Genomic DNA, 18,928 nt, shown 5'->3' on the forward strand with positions numbered 1-18,928 from the left:
AGTGTTCAGTAAGAATAGATAAACTAGATAAGTACAAACATTTTTAGGGTGGGAAAGTAGAAAAAAAGCACGAGATTCCAAGAAATCTTTATCTGTTTATATGCACACGTGTTGATGGATTCCTCGTTACGACAAGCCTTCAGCTTTGATCTGTCCGCAAGTTTCAGTTTCGATAATTTGACGAAAAATCTCTTTTATGTTTATCATCAGAATAATAAAATTTGACAAATTTGCGCGAGAATCACGAAAAAAATATGCTTCATAATACCCCAGAAAATTTATATGCTTTTTTCTGGCCAAATATGTAATTATTTTATAATATTTAATTTCTATTTGTTGGGCCATAATTTTTAATCGTAAAGTTTTAACTCTTTAGTATAATAGAAATTAATAAATTTGTTCAAAGAGGTTTAACTGTATGAAAAACTGATATTTCAAAAATGAAATGAACATTTTAGGAATAATAAATTTTATAAATTAGTTACAATTACAAGAAATTTGAAATCATACAACTAATAAAAAAATCAATAGTAGTGAGTTATAAACGTGATAAAATTGAAACTGAAAAAAATACTTTTTTCTTTTTGTTTTTCAACTTTTTTTTACAATATTCACGAAATTTATTCGAAATTAAAATAAAATTTCATTTATTAATGATTTTATTTATTTTAATATTTGAAACTCGATGTATCAATAAAACTAAATATTGAATATGCAAATAAGTTTTTAAATTTTTTTTTCTATACATGCTTTCTAATCATATATATATATACATGTATTCTAATCAAAATTCCTAAATGGTTTCTTCAGTATCATGTCATTTTGAAAAAATCAATCAAATGCCAATTCCTAACAAAAGCTTTCTACAAAAATTAGTATTTTTCATGTTTTACTGATTTTGTTTCAAGATTCTTTCTGGTTTTAATTTTCAATTTTGAAACATTTGAAATCATGGTTGGAGATTTAAATTCCATCTCTTTCATCGTTCTTTTCAACTATATCCATGAATGTAAGATGCAAGTCGTTTTTTTCAAAGATAAAAAACATTGGTAACTTTCAAATACAGTTAGCAACTCCTTTAAAACAATTTCATTCATTTTTTCATTTGATTAATCTTAAACAGATTAATCAGTTAATTAATTTATAGGACTTTTCTTACATTATATATAAATAATTAAATTTTATTTCAGTACAAAAAACAATATAAATTATGAGAGATCAATGTATGATTATTATTAATTTTCTTATTTAGATATATATATATAATATATTTGCAGAATCTATTTCGTAAAGTCTCTCAAACATTAATTGCAGAGTGGTGATAAAATAAGTTTTGATTTTATTATCAGATTTGAAAGATCTATTTATCGTCATCCATATTATATTGATGATTTTTATTAGATTTGAAAAATGGACATTTATAAATTTATAATTAGTATCAAATATGTATATTTATGTATATTTTAGTATCAAATATGTATATTTATGTATATTTTAGTATCAAATACGTATATGTATGTATATTTTAGTATCAAATATATAATTAATAATAAATTTGATATAAATTTATTATTAGTTATTCGATGATGTTTTTTATTAGATTTGAAAGATGGACATTTATAAATTTATTAATAGATTTGAAAGATCTATTTATCGCCATCCATACTATATTGATGTTTTTTTTTTATTTACTTATATTTATTTTTAACCGAGGATAATTTTTAATAATGAAATAGAAAATAAAGCAAAATTTTACCACGTAACATTTTAATGAATTTATCAGTAATTATAATGTGATTACAACAATAAAATATGCCATTTAAAATGTGCATAATTATATAATTTGCATGATCTTTTCTTAAAATAACAATAATTATACTGAAATTGGTTATTAATTGCAGGAACATCGTCAGTATTTATACTTTCATATTGCTACTTACATAGTTTCCATCATTTTCATTGTTCCAGCTCTTACTATATTTCTGGCATACAAGTAAGTAATTTTAATTATATTTGTATGGTTATTAATTCATTTGTTTCAATATGAATAGGCACATAGATGATTTTCATATACATGTATTCTTTGTGGTGTTTTAGAACATTTTGCACTGGAATTCTAAAATGATATACTTTATAAAATTTCTAAAAACAATCTGGAATATACCGAATAAAAATCTTGGAAGTAAACATATTTTTAGCTTTGTAACAATTCTGTTTTTCCTTTCCACATGCATAGAAACTTTTTGAGTGTTGCAGTATTACGATGAAATTGATTTTATAAAAAAAATTAGGAAGAATGACCAATTTGTTTTTTTGTTTTTTTTGTTAAACTTATAATTAACTATTACTTCTTTGATTCTTACTTTTTTCGAATATTTTTATAAACTACTTATTGAGTAAAATTATATTTTTATTTTAAGTCATTTTAATTTTAGCTAGCATATTACCAAATAATTAATTGACTAAATTAACTTAGCAATAAAATAGTTATTATTATAATGTTGATTTAGTTTTGACTACACTGAGCAACAATTAATATATTAATCATTCACATTTTTTCCCATTAAGTTCTATGCTGAGGTTAAATTATTCATTCTATCTAAAATTAATAAACAAGCCCTTTCTGCTGGAGTATTTTGAGGCAATAAGAGTGCAATTTGAATGTATTTTTGCTATGCTTGTGTCATCGATTTAGTTTATAAATAAGAGAAGGAGCGGGTTTGCTTGTAAATTAACACATAATATGTTACTGTATAAAGGTGTAAAAAAGGCTTGCTTTAAAAGATTAATTTAGTAGATGTACGTATGATTTCGATATTTATATGGTCATCAATTGCATGCATGAATCATTTAATGTTTATTTTTTTTTATTATATATATAATATGGAAAATAATTTTTCTTATCTTTTTGTATCAAATGTATGAAATTTAATAAATTATATTTTATTTAAAATTTTTCGGCGATGTAGTGTAGAATTAAAATTACAAGGAATGAATTGCAAATGCACAATTGTTTTTTGTAATTTTTATAATTCAAAGTCTAATGCCTTACTAATATGAAAATGCAAAGCATTAAATAAGATCATTCAAATTTTGATTCTATACACAAGTTGTCTCTTTAAAAAATTTTTTTCTTCCCTTAATCTATGGAGTGAGAAGTTTATATTATTTAATCGATAGAATTAACAATATCTAACATTGTCATTAATTCTTAGTTTCAAAAAATAACTATAATCAAATTATTATTAATAATAACTGTACCTAGTCCGTGATCTTAGGAATACTTTATTAAATATGATTTAACGACTTTTCTTTTTGAAAACAAACAATTAAATTAAACCGTGATATATTTTAAATCATGCACCTGGTTGAGTTAACCAAGAAAAAGATTCGGTTCAAATGAGCTTAAACTATGCGGAAATATCGCATTTTCACAATTTTTTCTGTTCATTGTTATAATTCATTCATTTACACTATCATATTTTTACAGTTTTTTCTGCAGAATGATAAGCGAAATAATTTAGGATAAAAAGTCGAATAAAGAAATAAAATGGACCCGTTTTCAACAGCCCTTGAATTGATATAATCAACTTAAAAATGGATTTTGGAGAAGCTGAAATAGATTTTTTTTAAAAATTCACATCTATTTTAGGAAAAAGGAATTTTATATTTATAGAAGATTCCCTTATATATCCAGTTCATCAATTAAAAGCATTTTATCACACATTAATTGCATGGGAATTCTTGAAACGTTATGAGAAACGCAAAAAAATTCTTTATCGATCAGTGATAACATCACATGAATGAGGGCATCTGATTTTAATCTAAAAAATACAAAAACAGCATTTTCTGCCTATTTTTAATTCAACATTCCTTTTGTATTGTTTTTTACTTTCCCATATACGTAGTATAGTTAATGAGAAAATATAGTAATCATGAAAAAAATGCGAACTCTAGAATGTGACGAATCTCCATGTTTTAGATCTCCTTGAGTTCGAAAAACACATTTTTGGAAAATGTCAGCCAGTCTGTCTGTGACAAAAATAACTCAAAAATGCTTTCAGCTAGACGGACGAAATTTGGTATAATGTCTTAACACCAAATTCAAAAAATAACTTGCAATTTCTGTCCAATTTTGAGTAAATTCGGGAAGTTTGTCTGTCTGGCTGTTTCAATAACACGATAACTACAAAACGAAGAGTGCTAAATAGATAAGATTCGGTATACATATTTAGCATTCATAGTGTAGACACCTGTCAAATTTTGAGCTAAATCCAAGAATGGGTTGATGGTCTGTCGGTTTCTACTTTCAGAAACATGTAAATACGATCATTCAGAAACGCTATGACTTAAATATAATAAATTCGGTTTGGGACTTTGTGAGTATAAGTATCAAATCTCTGTTCCAATCGGTTAAGAAAAATGGGTTTAAAGCACAAGTTCGATTTTTGGGTACCATTAATAGCATTCCATGGATTAAACTCGCCAAAAGTCGCCAATTATGACACGAATAGATTCAGTAAAACTGATAACTTTATGCCAAAAGTTAATATTTTGTAACTATTGTAAGCCATCATTTTGTAACTATTGTAAGCCATCATTTTGTAACTATTGTAAGCCATAATTTTGTAACTATTGTAAGAATTAATTTTCGAACCTAAGACTGTACTCCTCAAACTGTGCTTCGGTAAATAATCACGGTCATGAATACATTTTTACTTCTGTAACAAATGCCCGCTAATGTGTAAAGCACATGTTTGGCGATTTTGTGACAAAATCATCTCGACATGCGAGGCACATCATTCCACCGCAAGTGGTAATTCTTTACCGACCTAAGTTATGTTTATTTTTTGGGGGGAAAAGAAGATATTTTACCTTCTATTGCTTTGTTTAAAGATACCAAGCATTGAAATCTGAGGAAAAAAGGTTTTTATATCATCTTTAAGATGCTTTCGACGTTCGAAACATTAATCACTTTTTTCTATGCTCATGACGCTAGAATTGAATATAGCGACAGTGAGACTGAGTAATGAGCAAAATGATAAAACATTTATTTTTATATCTAAGCTAAGGTACGAACTGAATTGAAATTCATAATAAATGCAAATTAAAGGAATAAATAATATCGGAGTCTGCTGTGCGTTGGATCACTTTTTCAGTTTTAAGATTAAAAACTAATAATTTACATATGTAAATTATTTTAGTTATAGGTGTCCTATGTTTTGTCACATTGATTTAACTTCGTTTTTTATTATCGATGAATAGTAAGATAAGGAAGGTTAATCAAAAAAAGAAGAAGAAAATTTATAATTCTATGCGAAATTATTCAGGGTACAAATCTTATACTTTGTTTCATACAAGTTATGCAATTGCTAATCTTATTTCGTCTTGAATTCTATACGCAATGAGGAGGAAAATGATTTAATCCTAAGTGTGTGTGTCTTCGACTTTTTTTAATGAACATTTCGAAACTGAAAAGGTTGAAAGCTGTTGCCCTTGACAAACTTGTCCTTTCTGTCTTTCTAATGAATTTTTTGCAGCATACCTTGTCATAAACAATGTCAACCATTCATCTCTAGCTTTTTTTCTGTTCCATTTGGCAGGTCAAATTTTATTATTGGCTTCTGCGAACTTATAAACCAGGCTCCGAATTCCATTTCGTAGTTCATATTTGCTGTTTTGTTTTTATGTTCTTCTAAATAGAGATATTCTTTTCCAGAAAATATTTTTCCTTGCCAAACGTTTCATTTGAATTTTTGTTTCCCAAACTTTTTTTAAACTCACCAGATGCTGAATTAAAGTTGTAGATTTCGCATTAAATAAAACACTCCAACAGAAATTTTTGCTTTCTCCTTCAGCACAAGCAGATACATTTGCTTATTTCAGAGTTTTGAGGGTCGATGTCTTCACATTCCCTCCCCCCACATTCTTTCTTGCTCTGTAGTATAATATTATAGTTTAAAAACAGACCGTGATAATCAACATCATGTGCTTCATATCTATGATACATCGTGCGGGTTGTGTTTGTGATCCAAAGTGTAAGAAGAGATAATATACAGCTTTAATACGTAATAATCATTACAAGTTATATCCGCATTTTCAAATAACATGCAGATTCGTTTAATAAATCATACTGCTTAAGTTGGAATATTGTGGGAAACAATTATTGAACTTCGAAGGCAAAAAACTGTAATTCTCCAAAAACAAATTACATAGGAAAAACAGTATTATAACTCTTCATAAGTAAGACCTGGAAAAAAATGTTTCCATTTAGTACTAGTTATTATTTGGAATGATGTAATCGTTCTCTACAATATGACAGCTCATATGGAAGTAGAAACTGGTGATCCAAAGTACACTATGTCCAAGGTACCTAAATTCCTATGCTTTTCTACCTATGTTTTTGCCTCCCCCCCCCCAAAAAAAAAAGGAAGAAAGAAAGAAAAGAAAAAAAAAAGATGAACTTTATCTCCTATGGTACTCTAGAAATTGCAATCTTTCAGTGCAATAAGAAAAATATTGCTCAAATACATTGCATTGAAGTCTCTCCTCGACATTAGGGACATCGACCTTAAGTAGATGTTATAGGCCATTATTCTTCTGCTGCTATACTAAAGCATAAACGATTGATCTTCTGCAGATGTCTATCCTTAATTATTCAATAATTCATAAAAAATGACAGCTCATGTGAAAGTAAGAACTGATGATCCAAGTACACTATATCCAAGATACATTATTTCCTCCTATGTTTTTGCCCCAAAAATACAGAAAGCTGAATATTATATCCCTTGATACTCTGGAAAGTCATTCAAATACAACCTTTCAGTGCAATAAGAAAGGTATTGTTCAAATATTTTGCAATTTTATAAGTCTCACCTCGACATTATGCACATCGATTTGTTGCTATAAGCCATAGTTGCCATAATAAATAGTTGCTATAAGCCACTGCTATATTAAATCATAATATTTGGCCTTCTGCAAATGCCTATCCTTTATTCCCTAATTCATAACAGGGAAATATTCATTTCTCAAGACGACTAACCATATAAGTGAGTTGTTTACCTTTTCTATACGCTACTGTACACAGGGTGCGTCTAAAATCATGGGACAAACTTTGAGGGGTGGTAGAGCTCACTATAACAAACAATTATTGTATAGGAATATATGACCGGAAGTGACACGTTGAGGCACAAACAGAAAAAAAAATAACACATTAACGGAATCATAAAATGTTCATTAGCAGGAAACTTAACCAGTGATTCCGTACAGAAAATGTTAAAACAGTTGCAGGAAATTGCTGGATGTTACTTTTGGGGTGCGCAGGATTGGGCGTGGTGGGCCAGTCCGATGGCCACTACGATCGCCAAATTTATCGAGTTCTGATTTTTTCCTATAGGGGCATTTGAAAGCCCTCATTTACGAGACTCCAGTTGACTCCATGGAAGAACTCGTTGCCCGACTATCCTGTGCGGCTGCATGCGTACGTGAAATACCCGGGGTATGGGGATTTGTTCGTCAGTCACTCCACCGACGCTACCAAGCTTACATTACTGTCGGTGGCCGCAATATTGATCATCTTTTGCAGGCATTTCTGTAAAAATATCATTTAGCGACGACGTTGTAAAGAAACAATGTTTTCCATTTTATGTGTTATTTTTTGTGTTTGTGCCTCAACGCCTCACTTCCAATCATATATTCCTATACAATAATTGTTTGTTATAGTGGGATCTACCACCTCTCAAAGTTTGTCCCATGATTTTAGACTCACCCTGTGTAACAGCCATCTAGCGACCATAGACGTATTTAATGCACTTGTAAATTAATTCCATCTCATTATCTTATTGCGAAATAGTGACGGCAGATTTTTAGTTTTCATCCAATATATCAAATCTACTCATACAAAAATTATATTTATAAAGCAAATTTAAATGTTCGACAAGCACCACCTTTTTCTTTTCTGCATGGGAATATGCTTTAGTTAATTGATTGTTAAATAAAAATAATAACTGAGATATACAGCCAATATAGAATCATCATTCCAGTGCTACAGAAATGTTAATCAATTACATTTTAAACAAATACTCGATATTATAAATAAAATCTTTTTTTCATAAAAATTAATAGATTTCCCATCTTGAAATACAGGGAATTCCCCTTTCTTCTATATTTTCAATGGGAATTCAAAATAGGATAAATTATTTCTTTCGTGGAATTAGTCAGTGTTTCAAAATGGTAACGAGAAAATTTTAAAAAATAATAAGAAAAGGCATTTCTAATTCATCATTTTATCTTATGAATTATTAGTAATAAATACCTTTTTAATTATGTATATAAATTTTTAGAAATATGGGATCGTTTTTCGATTTGATATTATTCATTTTATATTGCTTACAATTTTAAGTGCTCAAATAAAGTGATTTTTAGAAATTTTTCTGCATTGCCTATTTTATATCTGAAACATGATTTGCGCATTACGAAATCAAGTTATCTCTCAATTACAGATAATAATTTTTTTCTTTATACTAATATGAATGAAATTTTATTTTCAAATATTTAAATATTGTATTTGCAATTCGAAGTTCTCAATTGGGATATTGTCCTGCAAATAATTAACATCCATAAAATAGCATATGCATTTAACTTTGAGCATTTTTAAGATTTATTAAAACTCTCTTTATAACTTTCTAATATTTAAACAATAAAAACTAACAAAAAAAATTATAATATATCTTAATTTAACTAGTTTAAAGAACTTTTATATTCTATTTTTAACACTGTTTTGCTTACCATTTCAAGATCATGCCTTTTTTTGTTTCAGACAACTGCAAGTTCCTCGCATTACAATGCATAAAAACTTCTTCCTATCATTGTTACTCAAAGGTTTGTTTTCTGTGCTTTTCAAATCGATAGTCATTGCAGATGAGTTAAGGCGGACAGAAAACTATGAAAGTGTGATGGACAAAAATGGCGTAATTATTTTATTTCTATTTTATTTAGATGTATATTTTAAGTTATTTCCATATTTTACTTTTCAATAGATTTAATTATATGTAAAACGGCATTTCTCATATTCAGATTAGAACAAATAAAATAATTTTAAAATATTATTTGTAGTACTTTAAAACGATGTGTGTCCTATTTCTTAAATTGTTATTTATGTTTAAAAAAATTATCCAGGAAATACTTTCAGTAAAAATTAAATGTAGTTGTAAAATGGAATAAATATCAACAAATTATTTTCAAAATTTCTTTATATTATTCTTTAAAGAGAAACTTATCGGAACTGAAAGTGCTCTGAATTCGTCTATGGGTGGATGTTCTAGCTGTCCTTAAAATAAATCTACTTAAATATAAATTTCCATGGAAAATATTGCGTTATTTGAAGTATATTTTGGATTCTTGTAGAATCTTGTCTAGTCTGGAAACAAAATTAGCGGGCATTTACCTGTATTTCCATAAATTCCAGACTCGTTCTTTAATTTATAACAGATTTAAGTTAATTTAATCTTTTATTTAATTTAATTAAATTTTATAATATGTAATTTAATAATATATCAAACATACATTTTTTTACACCACTCCTTAATCTCTTTACGTCATCTTTGGCAGATGATTTTAGTGGTGTTATAATCGTTCGACTGCCTTTGCTGTAATAAATTTTTAAAAAAGAAACTTACAGTTCATATTTTCAATCAGGCCAATTCAAAATTTTGATGTTATATCAGAAAATACTCCAGGAATGAAAACTTCACCTAGTAAAGCAACGTGAAGATGGCGTACGCATCTAATTAATACGAAACTGATAAAAAATAAAATCTTCCGCGGATGACAAAAATGACAGCCTTTTTTTTAATCAACTAATAGACTTCAGATATATGAAATGGCATATTGTTTCTGTCAGAAAAACTACTGAAATGGTAATATTAACCGATACCAGATCATTTTGTGTTCCTTTGATTTCAGTAACATAGCGAAAGTAAGGGATACCTAGGGAATAATATATATATTTTTTTTTTGTCCTTGTTTTATGATTTAGCAACTGTGAATACCATCAGATGCGTGAAATGTTTTTGTTTTTTTTTCGTCCCTTGTCAGAATTAGTTTTGAAAAGTGACCAACATACATCTTAGCTGCATGGCCCCATATAGATCTCTATCCATCCCCTTGTCTCCATCGCTATGCGATCTATTTGATTTATATTTCTATTCACTTTTATCACCAAAACGTGAGAAAGTGAGATATTATACTGTGGTTTCAATAAAAGATATAAATTAATGTAAGTTCAACAGAACAAAGTGGTTTTACATTACTCTAGTTTGATCAATATTTTTTGACAATTGGTGAAGATTCCAAAATTTTTATGAGCAAATGATAAAATTTATGGAACAGTATAATGTTGGCTTTATTTTAAAATTTGACTAGTATCGTTTAAATTTTAAAGTTTGTTGTAACTGCTCTTGCAAAGAATTAATTTCACAGTGCGAATACCAGATCTATCTAATATTTTCAAAGCTAAATTATTAATTTTCATTTCAAAATTTAATTATTAATTTTAAAATTTAACTATAAATTATCATCTTAAAATTAAACAATTTTGTTGAATTTTTGAAAATTTTGAATAATTGATTTCAAATTTAATTTTTATTTTGACTTGAAATCTACATTCTATATGTTTATAAGTACGTAAAATTTCGTATCTTTTTCATTTCTTTCCATAGGCAGGCTGTAAATTTTTGTTCATTTTGACAAAGTATTTTCGGATGACAAATTATATGTGGATGTTTTGCGAAGGGTTCTACTTACAGAAACTCATCGCAGCAACTTTTGCCGAACAAAGAAATCTTATCATGTTCTACATTATTGGATGGGGTAAGTAACTGATAAATATTTGTATTACTGGTTAATTTCTTATATAGAGTATGACCATAAAATAATATGAAGTGTGCGGAGCTTAATTGTAAGAAAAGAAAATGGTCAAACAAATATAACCGAATTTAGTTATACACAATTTCGAAGTGAAACTTGTTGTTGTTGTTTCTAATGGCACTTGTCATAGACAAGCCCACTGACTTGAGAAGTCAGTGATTTTAAGCCAAGGGTGCACGTCTCTTGTTTTTCAGTAGCGCCATCTAGGGCGAAGAGTACGACTTAGCTACACATACGTTACAACCCTTTTTACGGGAAGGACTTCATTCATGCATTTCATTCACTCCTCCACAGATCGTAATTTAGACCTGAATCAGAGAACGATCACCCCTGATCCAGAACCCCCAGTGGTATTACTCTGGACATGGAGGACTTTGTGACCCCGACAGATTTATAAGTGTGCCAATCACCACACACACGAGGAGTCTTCGAACAGCGGGATTCGAACTCGCAACCGAAGGGATGCGAATCCAACGTCCTACCAACCAGGCTATCCCGGCCTATAAAATTTCGTTTATTTATTATTTCGAAAAAAAAAAGCTTTCCCTACAAAATACACTATGACGCTGCCCAGATAGTTGTGACAAGTCAGTTAACTGCAAAAATCATAGAAATCGCAATATCTACAGCAAATCTTCATGTGTTTCAATGAATTTATACGCATAATTTGAATTAGAATTGCAGTTGTTCAAAATGCACAAAATAATGTAACTACACAAATTTTTGCAAAAAGATACTATATTTGAGTTTTTATGAATGGGCATGAAACGAGTGATTTAAGAAAGGAAAGTTGATAATCTAGCTACCTTGAAGAATCTTATAACACTGCAAATCCAAGAAATTAACAATAAATGCTACTTTTTTACAAAAGCGCATACAATCCAAATAACACATTTTTTGAAACATTTGAGAAATCAGGTTATTGAACTACGAATATCGACGTTCCAAAATAAAATTTGTAGTAGTTATTGTAATTCCTTTAATCATTTTCGATTAATTGACTCAATCATACCTGAAGTTTGGAAGACAAAAAAATTTTTTTCAATAAATGTTGAAAAATATTGAATTTCCACAGTATTTTTTTTCAACTGAGTAGCAAATTTTTAATATTAATTTATGATCGCTCTATATATTTTCCTTAGAAACAATTTAAAGAATGAAAATTGGCGCATCTATACTCACTAAAATCAATAACCTTAATCAATAAAGTTTGTTTTAATCTGACACTACAGAAAAAGGAATCAATTCTATTTCCCAATGTTACACTCTCAAGAAGCTCATTCACCGTTGGTCTATTTAATGTGAATTCCAATTCCTTGAACAATATAAAAATGATAGCATTTTTGGCACATTCAATTTTCTACTTAAGTTATTCTTCTTCTAAGGTATTTGTTGAACATTTTCGTTTTTTTTTCCAGATATTTAGTTAATAATAGTTTAGTTATAATCATTATTGGGTGTTACTGTGAATTCGCAGAAAAAAAAAAGCAAAATGATTCAGTACTCAAGTTTCACAATTCCAATTTATATTGTGACATGATGAATATTGTTTGTAATGCTGCAGTTGAATAAAAATTGATTGAAGTGTCAATACAAAGTCATAAATACAAAATGATATTTCTAATTGTCCAACTTTAAAAGATGCCTTCTCCAATACGTTTGTTGTAACAGGCTGGCTCTGTTAAGTATAATGATAAACAAAGTCAGCTATACACTAGCATTTAGGTCTTCTTTACTTTTTTTTAATATTTAAAAAATCAACCATGGATTTGATACGTGAATAAGCTTACTCTTAATCTACTATTTTAAAAAAAAATCTGACAATACTAAGCAAAATTTCAAACTCTAGCTTTCAATAATGAGTAATATCTAGGTAATACATAGGGTTTTATATTCATTTCTTTCTTTCTTAACTATTTTATAAGAACAAACCTAAAGTTATATTTCGTTATTCGATTTCTTTTTAGTTCAGTTTTATACTGTAAATCAGAAATAAGATGTGAGCAAAATACTTCATAACTTGTATTGATTCCTACGAATATTAATTTTTGCTCGATATTTTGTTGAATCTCCATGTTTCAGACCTTTCCGAATTCAAAAAAACACATTTTTGGAAAATGTCCGTCTGTCTGTGACAAAGATAACTCAAAAGCGATTTGAGGTAGTTGGTTGAAATTTAGTATACTGTCTTGATATCAAATGTGCAGATTTCTATTAAATTTTGAGTAAAATCTGTTCAGAAGAAATCTATCTATCTGATTGATTGGTTATAAGTGAACGCGATTATTACAAAACGAAGAGAGTTAGATAAATAAAATTCGGTGCACAGATTTAACATGTATATTATACACATCTTACAAAATGTAAGACAAATCCAACTACGGATTGACTATTAATTGGTAAATAAGTAAATGCGATAAATCAAAAAAGCATTAACTTAAACCTATCAAATTTGGCAGGGAAATTTCTGACTATAAATATAGTTTAGTGTCAAATTTTTCTCTCAATCGGCTGAAAAAAACATGCACATAACACAGATTCGATTTTTTGATACTATTAAAAAGCATGCCAGGGATTAATCGCCAAATAATTCGCCAAGGACAGGATAGACTCAGTAAAAATGTTAAATTCACGCCAAAAGTTAATATTTTGTAACTATTGTATGCCAATGCCATGTCCCTGGCATGACAAATTTATTAGAGAATATGTGAGAAAGTTTGGTAGAGACCACTCCTGCTGGTTTCCTATTCATACATACTTAACAAATTTAAGCAATCGTCCACATTATCATTTTTCCCAATTGAAAAAAATATTTGCCGATGTTCCAGTTTCCAATATTTCATTCAATAAACCCCAGTTTCTGCCCTTTTCAAACAATCGAAGTCGGTACCATTGTTTTCCATATGTTTTACATGACTGACATGAAAATCTTCAAACTTTGTTTCTGTTTTTCGATATAAATGGGACCTTTTTCATAAAAACATTTATAATCTGAAAGAAGATATATTTTATCTTTAGAAAATTGCCTCCACCCGTTTACATATATAAAAGTATTTTATTTCATACATCGGACTATTATTGATAGCTATGAAGATAAAATATGCGACTTTCTATATAAAAAGTAATGTCGAAATACCATCAACTTTTATTAGATACCATTACTGTGTCTATTTTTCAGGCTTTCCTCTTTCTTTTAGCATTACCAGTAGTGCCCGTAGGAATATATGCTATTTTACGTGCCACTCTCGAAGATGACAAGTACGTAATTATTAATGCAATCTTTTCTTCGTGATTTTTCGGATTTGCATTTTTTTTTTTTTTTTTCATAAAACTAATTGCCGAAAACTATATAATAGATTTTTTTAAATGGATAACTGATGAAAATGCATGAACACCATCTCAAAATAATAATAATTTGAAAAGCTAAAAGTAATGAATCATTTGTAATTTCACAAAATTTATTTATATTAAAAAATTTAAAAATTAATTTTTTTAAAAAAATTAAAATTTAAAAATTAAATATTTTTTAAAAATTAAAATTAAAAAAAAATACATTTTTTGGTTGCAAATTTTTTTTCAAATAGTAATGATTTCTTACATAAAAGGGTCTTATTTTTAGATTGTATCCTAATTTTTAAAATTTCATTAGATATGTTACTTAAACTCATGTATACAAAATCGTAAGCATTGAAAAGCTTTTAGAGAAATATATTATTTATTATTATGATATGAAGCAAATAATACACTTAAATTATGCACCAAATTGTAAATTATACATTATACAATTTGGTGACAAAAGAAGCAAGTATCTGAATAAGGGGTAGAAGAATTTAAAAATATTTTTTTAAATAGTTTTTTAAAAAGATTAATAATTCTAGTTCAAATTAGATGCTGAATCATTCTGCCGATAAAAAGGTTTAAAAATAATGAATGCAAATTTATCAGAAATCTAGAATAGTTGTATTTTTCTCATGTATTTATTAAAAATAAATATGCATGCACGTATTTAAAGATATTATTGTTACGTTACTATCTATGAGATTTATCTATTTTTTATCACTATCTATGAGATAATTCATTAACCTGCAAAATAAAATAAAATTTAATACATTATACATTTCGTAACAATAATATTTTTATTGCCATTATTCTGAATGTTAAAGCATGCTTGCTTGGCGAGTTCGCAAATTGTACAGACTAAGTCTATGGCAAAGGATACCGACGTGCTCTGATTGGTTTAAGCCTTGGTATCTTTTTGGCAATGTTTTGCACTCATAATAGTGTAGTTTTCGCTTATTTGGCTCAAACCTTGTACCTTTCATTAGTTTGGCTCAAACCTTGTACCTTTCATTAATTTTATGGAAGATACGAGTGAATATCAACACGATCTAACTTTTATTAATATAATTGTTTTCTCTAAATATTACTAGTAATACTACTAATACTAATTAATAATAATAATAATAATAAATATTACTAATAATAATACTAGTAATACAAGTAATTGATGTTGTTTATGCACAGAAGTATAAAAACTAAATGAAACTAATTACTCAACATATGACGCAGCAATTAAATAATTCTTATTTTTCTATGATTTTAGTGCCTTTATTATCATTGAAACTTGTTGTTGAACGTTTGTTACTTTCCCATCAACTACATATGGGGAGATGATTACTTAATGCCCAAAACGTATAAATATGTAAGCTTTAACAGAATATGTGATTTTGTAGCAAATTTTTTTAGTTATATGAAAATAATACTAAGAAGAAACACACACAAAAAATATTTTTAATAAATTGTAATTTTTATATTTTCTGAATTTAGGTTTTAAGATTCGATCTTTTCTGCTGTATATGTGTTCCAGATTAATATTACATGTAAACAGTAAAAAATAGGGGGAGGGGATAAATTCACAAATTTTATTTATTTCTATAAAAATATATTTCGGTATGGCATCTTTTTGGCAAAACATTGGCAAAGAGATGCCAAGGCTTAAACCAAGCAGAGCACGTCGGTATCCTTTGCCATAGACTTAGTCTGTACAATTTGCGAACTCGCGCTTGCTTGACTGGATTTAGCGTGAAAATTTGGATAAAGGTGAAAATACTATACTTCAAATACATATTTTACAATGTAAAAGATTCACAGATCTTAAAAACAAAGTGAAAAAAGATAGTTGAAAAAGTATTGCTCTTTCTTAACTTTTTTTCATGATTTTATTTCTTTTACAGATGTTGGGCTTTTCCTGTAGAAATGTTTGAGTGGATTATGAATGTTCCTAATTTGCTGAGTTTATTAGTACGTATAGCTATACAAATTAGAGACATTATTTTTACTTTTATTGAAAACACCTCGCTTTTTCCATGAGAGTGAACACATAATTTACCAGAATTTATATTTTGTAATTTGACTTTAATGAATTTATGATATTTTTTTGACTAACTTACGTTACTGCGCACTTTCTAAGTGACAAAAATATTCTGATCGCATATAAATTATGGTCGAGTTTTTGTAGTTGGGTCGGAATATGGTACTGGCCGAGACCCTTAAACTTCCGTTCCATAGTGGACGAGATATGCTAAAATTTACTAGTGCGGGATTTATGCTTGGTCAAACTGTGGCCGAATGGATCTTCCTCGTAGAACATGCTGTGGGTGCTTGATTTTCTCCAGATAAATGCTAAGAATCAGTGATTAATTTGAATTATTCACCCCCCCCGACCCCTTGCCCAAAGTCCACATTATCTATACTATGAACATGTGCATAAATGTCAGAGGGACGCAAACATTAAGTCTCGTAAACATCAGAGGTGAAACATAATTGTTTTCGCCCCTTGTTCCATTAATTATATAACATTGCCAACAGCGTCAACGCATGATATTTGTTTTTCACCCTTTCGTCATATTTGGTTTTAAAAAATAATACATTACTGTTTCGTTTTCATTTCGCCGCCTTATACTGATATATATATCTATACTTCCTTGTAGCTTGGTCGCTGTACCATTGGGAAACATCTATAATGTAAGCTTTTAGGGATCATAACCTTGAAATTGGCTTCTTATGGCTGCATGAAGCTCAAGATAGAGCTGAGAACCTGTTACGAGGGAAAAAAAGATGACAAATTGATTCAAGGGTCTATTAATATGTACTTAACCCTCCATTGCTTTCACCCCGTTGATTCTCCACCTCACTTCATCAACTAAATTTCGGTAGCTATTCTTTTTAAATTTCATCAAAAAAAGCCATTTTGGAATTTATTTAGGTGTGCAAGCGAACAAAATCGGAAATCACCATGTGCTTTTATAAAGTCTGTTCTTCTAAATACACCACCGAAGCATACATAGATATGTTCTATTCTTAGCACCATTCATAACACCGAAGCATACCATAATAACATATATTCGCTAATTCATTCAACATTAAAGATTTACTTCATTTGGAGTGGGATATTAATTTTAGTTTCCTCCCAATATTTTCTCCCAAATCCATAAAACACTGGCTTCTATTACCAGGATGGCTCTCCATTAATCGAGAAAATCTAGGAATACTTGATTTATATGTTTTTTAAAAAATATTTTTTTGCTGTCACTAATTCTTGTTTCTTTATTTTTAGGTTAATCTATTCTTTCTCTGCAATATTTTACGAATCCTCGTCACAAAGCTACGAGCTACACATGCGCAAGAGCCAAGTCAATACAGGTATTATCCTTATTGTGCACAAAATATTTTTCATATATTTTTTTTAATGTTTAACATTTATCTGGATAAGTGTGAAAAATGCAAAGTTTTAAATAGCGGTAACATTTAAGAACAAATACAAATGACGCTATGTTTAAAATTTGTAAAACTACATCCTAAAGCCATATGTAGGTTGCACTTAGTCTGCTCCAAAATGAACAGATGAAAAGCGGTATACTAAATAGTTGCCAGCAGCGATGAAATAGGAATATGAAGTCAAAAATTGAAACGAAAATAAGATATATAATATGGTTTCTTCAAACAGAGTCTGACTATTGCATATATCCATATGTAACCTTTTCATAAGTTACATCAATTATTCCCATTTTTGTTTCCCCCTCGGAGCTTTTTACTTTCTCTTCTATACGAAGTATAGAAAAAATATCGTAATGGTCAAAATATACAAACTCAAAATGTTGAAAAATCTCCTAGTTTTAGACCTCCTCGAGCTCAAAAAAAGACAATTTTGGCATTATGTCTGTTTGTTTGCGACAAAGATAAGCTCAAAACGCTTTCAGCTAAACTAATGAAATTTGGTATATGGTTCTTTGCATTAAATTTATAAATTTCCATCAAATTCGAAATCCATTCAGAGAAAATCTGTCTGCCCGTATATAAATTAAGACGATTACTGCGAAAAGAAGAGAGCTAGTACGCAGATACAGAGTTAGTATACAGATTGAACATCTAAAATGTAAATACCTATCAAATTTGAAACCAAAACTGTAAAAGAATTGACTTTCTGTCTATCTGTACTTTGACATGCATGTAAATGTGATAAACGCTGGCTTAATATATTATTTAAATATATGAAGTTTCATATGCGATTTTGTGACTACAACTGTAGTTCTGTGTCAGATTTTGGTTTTAGTTGGTTGGAAACAACGAGCCCAAAACACACATTCGATTTTCATGTATCTATTGCTAAATGCCAGGAGTTAATCGCAAAGATCATACGGTAGATTCAATAAAAATAATGAATTCAAGTTATCGATCAATATTTCGTAACTATTGTTTGCCACTGTTGTGCAAGGCATTTGTAGCCGTACCCAAGGTCCACAATTTTCTGCTGGGGGAGAGGGGGATAACACCTGAATTAGAGAGTATCTGAGAAAGTTTCGGCAAGACAACTCCTGCTGGTTGATAAAAGTAACTTCAATGATGTTATGTCTGAAAAAAGTGGAAAAATCAAGAAATGTACCGTCATTCAAACCACAAATGAGATGTTCAATATTCTGAAGCAGTGAGATGTACTTTCCGA

At 28.9% G+C, this 18,928-nt stretch overlaps 1 protein-coding gene across 1 annotated transcript in view; it reads left to right on the forward strand.

The window, feature by feature from the left end:
• LOC129961653 (calcitonin gene-related peptide type 1 receptor-like) overlaps positions 1-18,928 on the forward strand; it is a 65,741-nt gene that overhangs the window by 40,578 nt on the left and 6,235 nt on the right. Inside the window, exons 7-12 of the mRNA XM_056075183.1 lie at positions 1,902-1,993; positions 8,819-8,969; positions 10,719-10,869; positions 14,124-14,184; positions 16,161-16,227; positions 17,543-17,628. Coding sequence (XP_055931158.1) covers positions 1,902-1,993; positions 8,819-8,969; positions 10,719-10,869; positions 14,124-14,184; positions 16,161-16,227; positions 17,543-17,628 — 608 coding nt within the window. The remainder of the gene's footprint in view (positions 1-1,901; positions 1,994-8,818; positions 8,970-10,718; positions 10,870-14,123; positions 14,185-16,160; positions 16,228-17,542; positions 17,629-18,928) is intronic.

Source organism: Argiope bruennichi, chromosome 1 (genome assembly GCF_947563725.1).
Source record: "Argiope bruennichi chromosome 1, qqArgBrue1.1, whole genome shotgun sequence".
Classification (NCBI taxonomy): domain Eukaryota; kingdom Metazoa; phylum Arthropoda; class Arachnida; order Araneae; family Araneidae; genus Argiope; species Argiope bruennichi.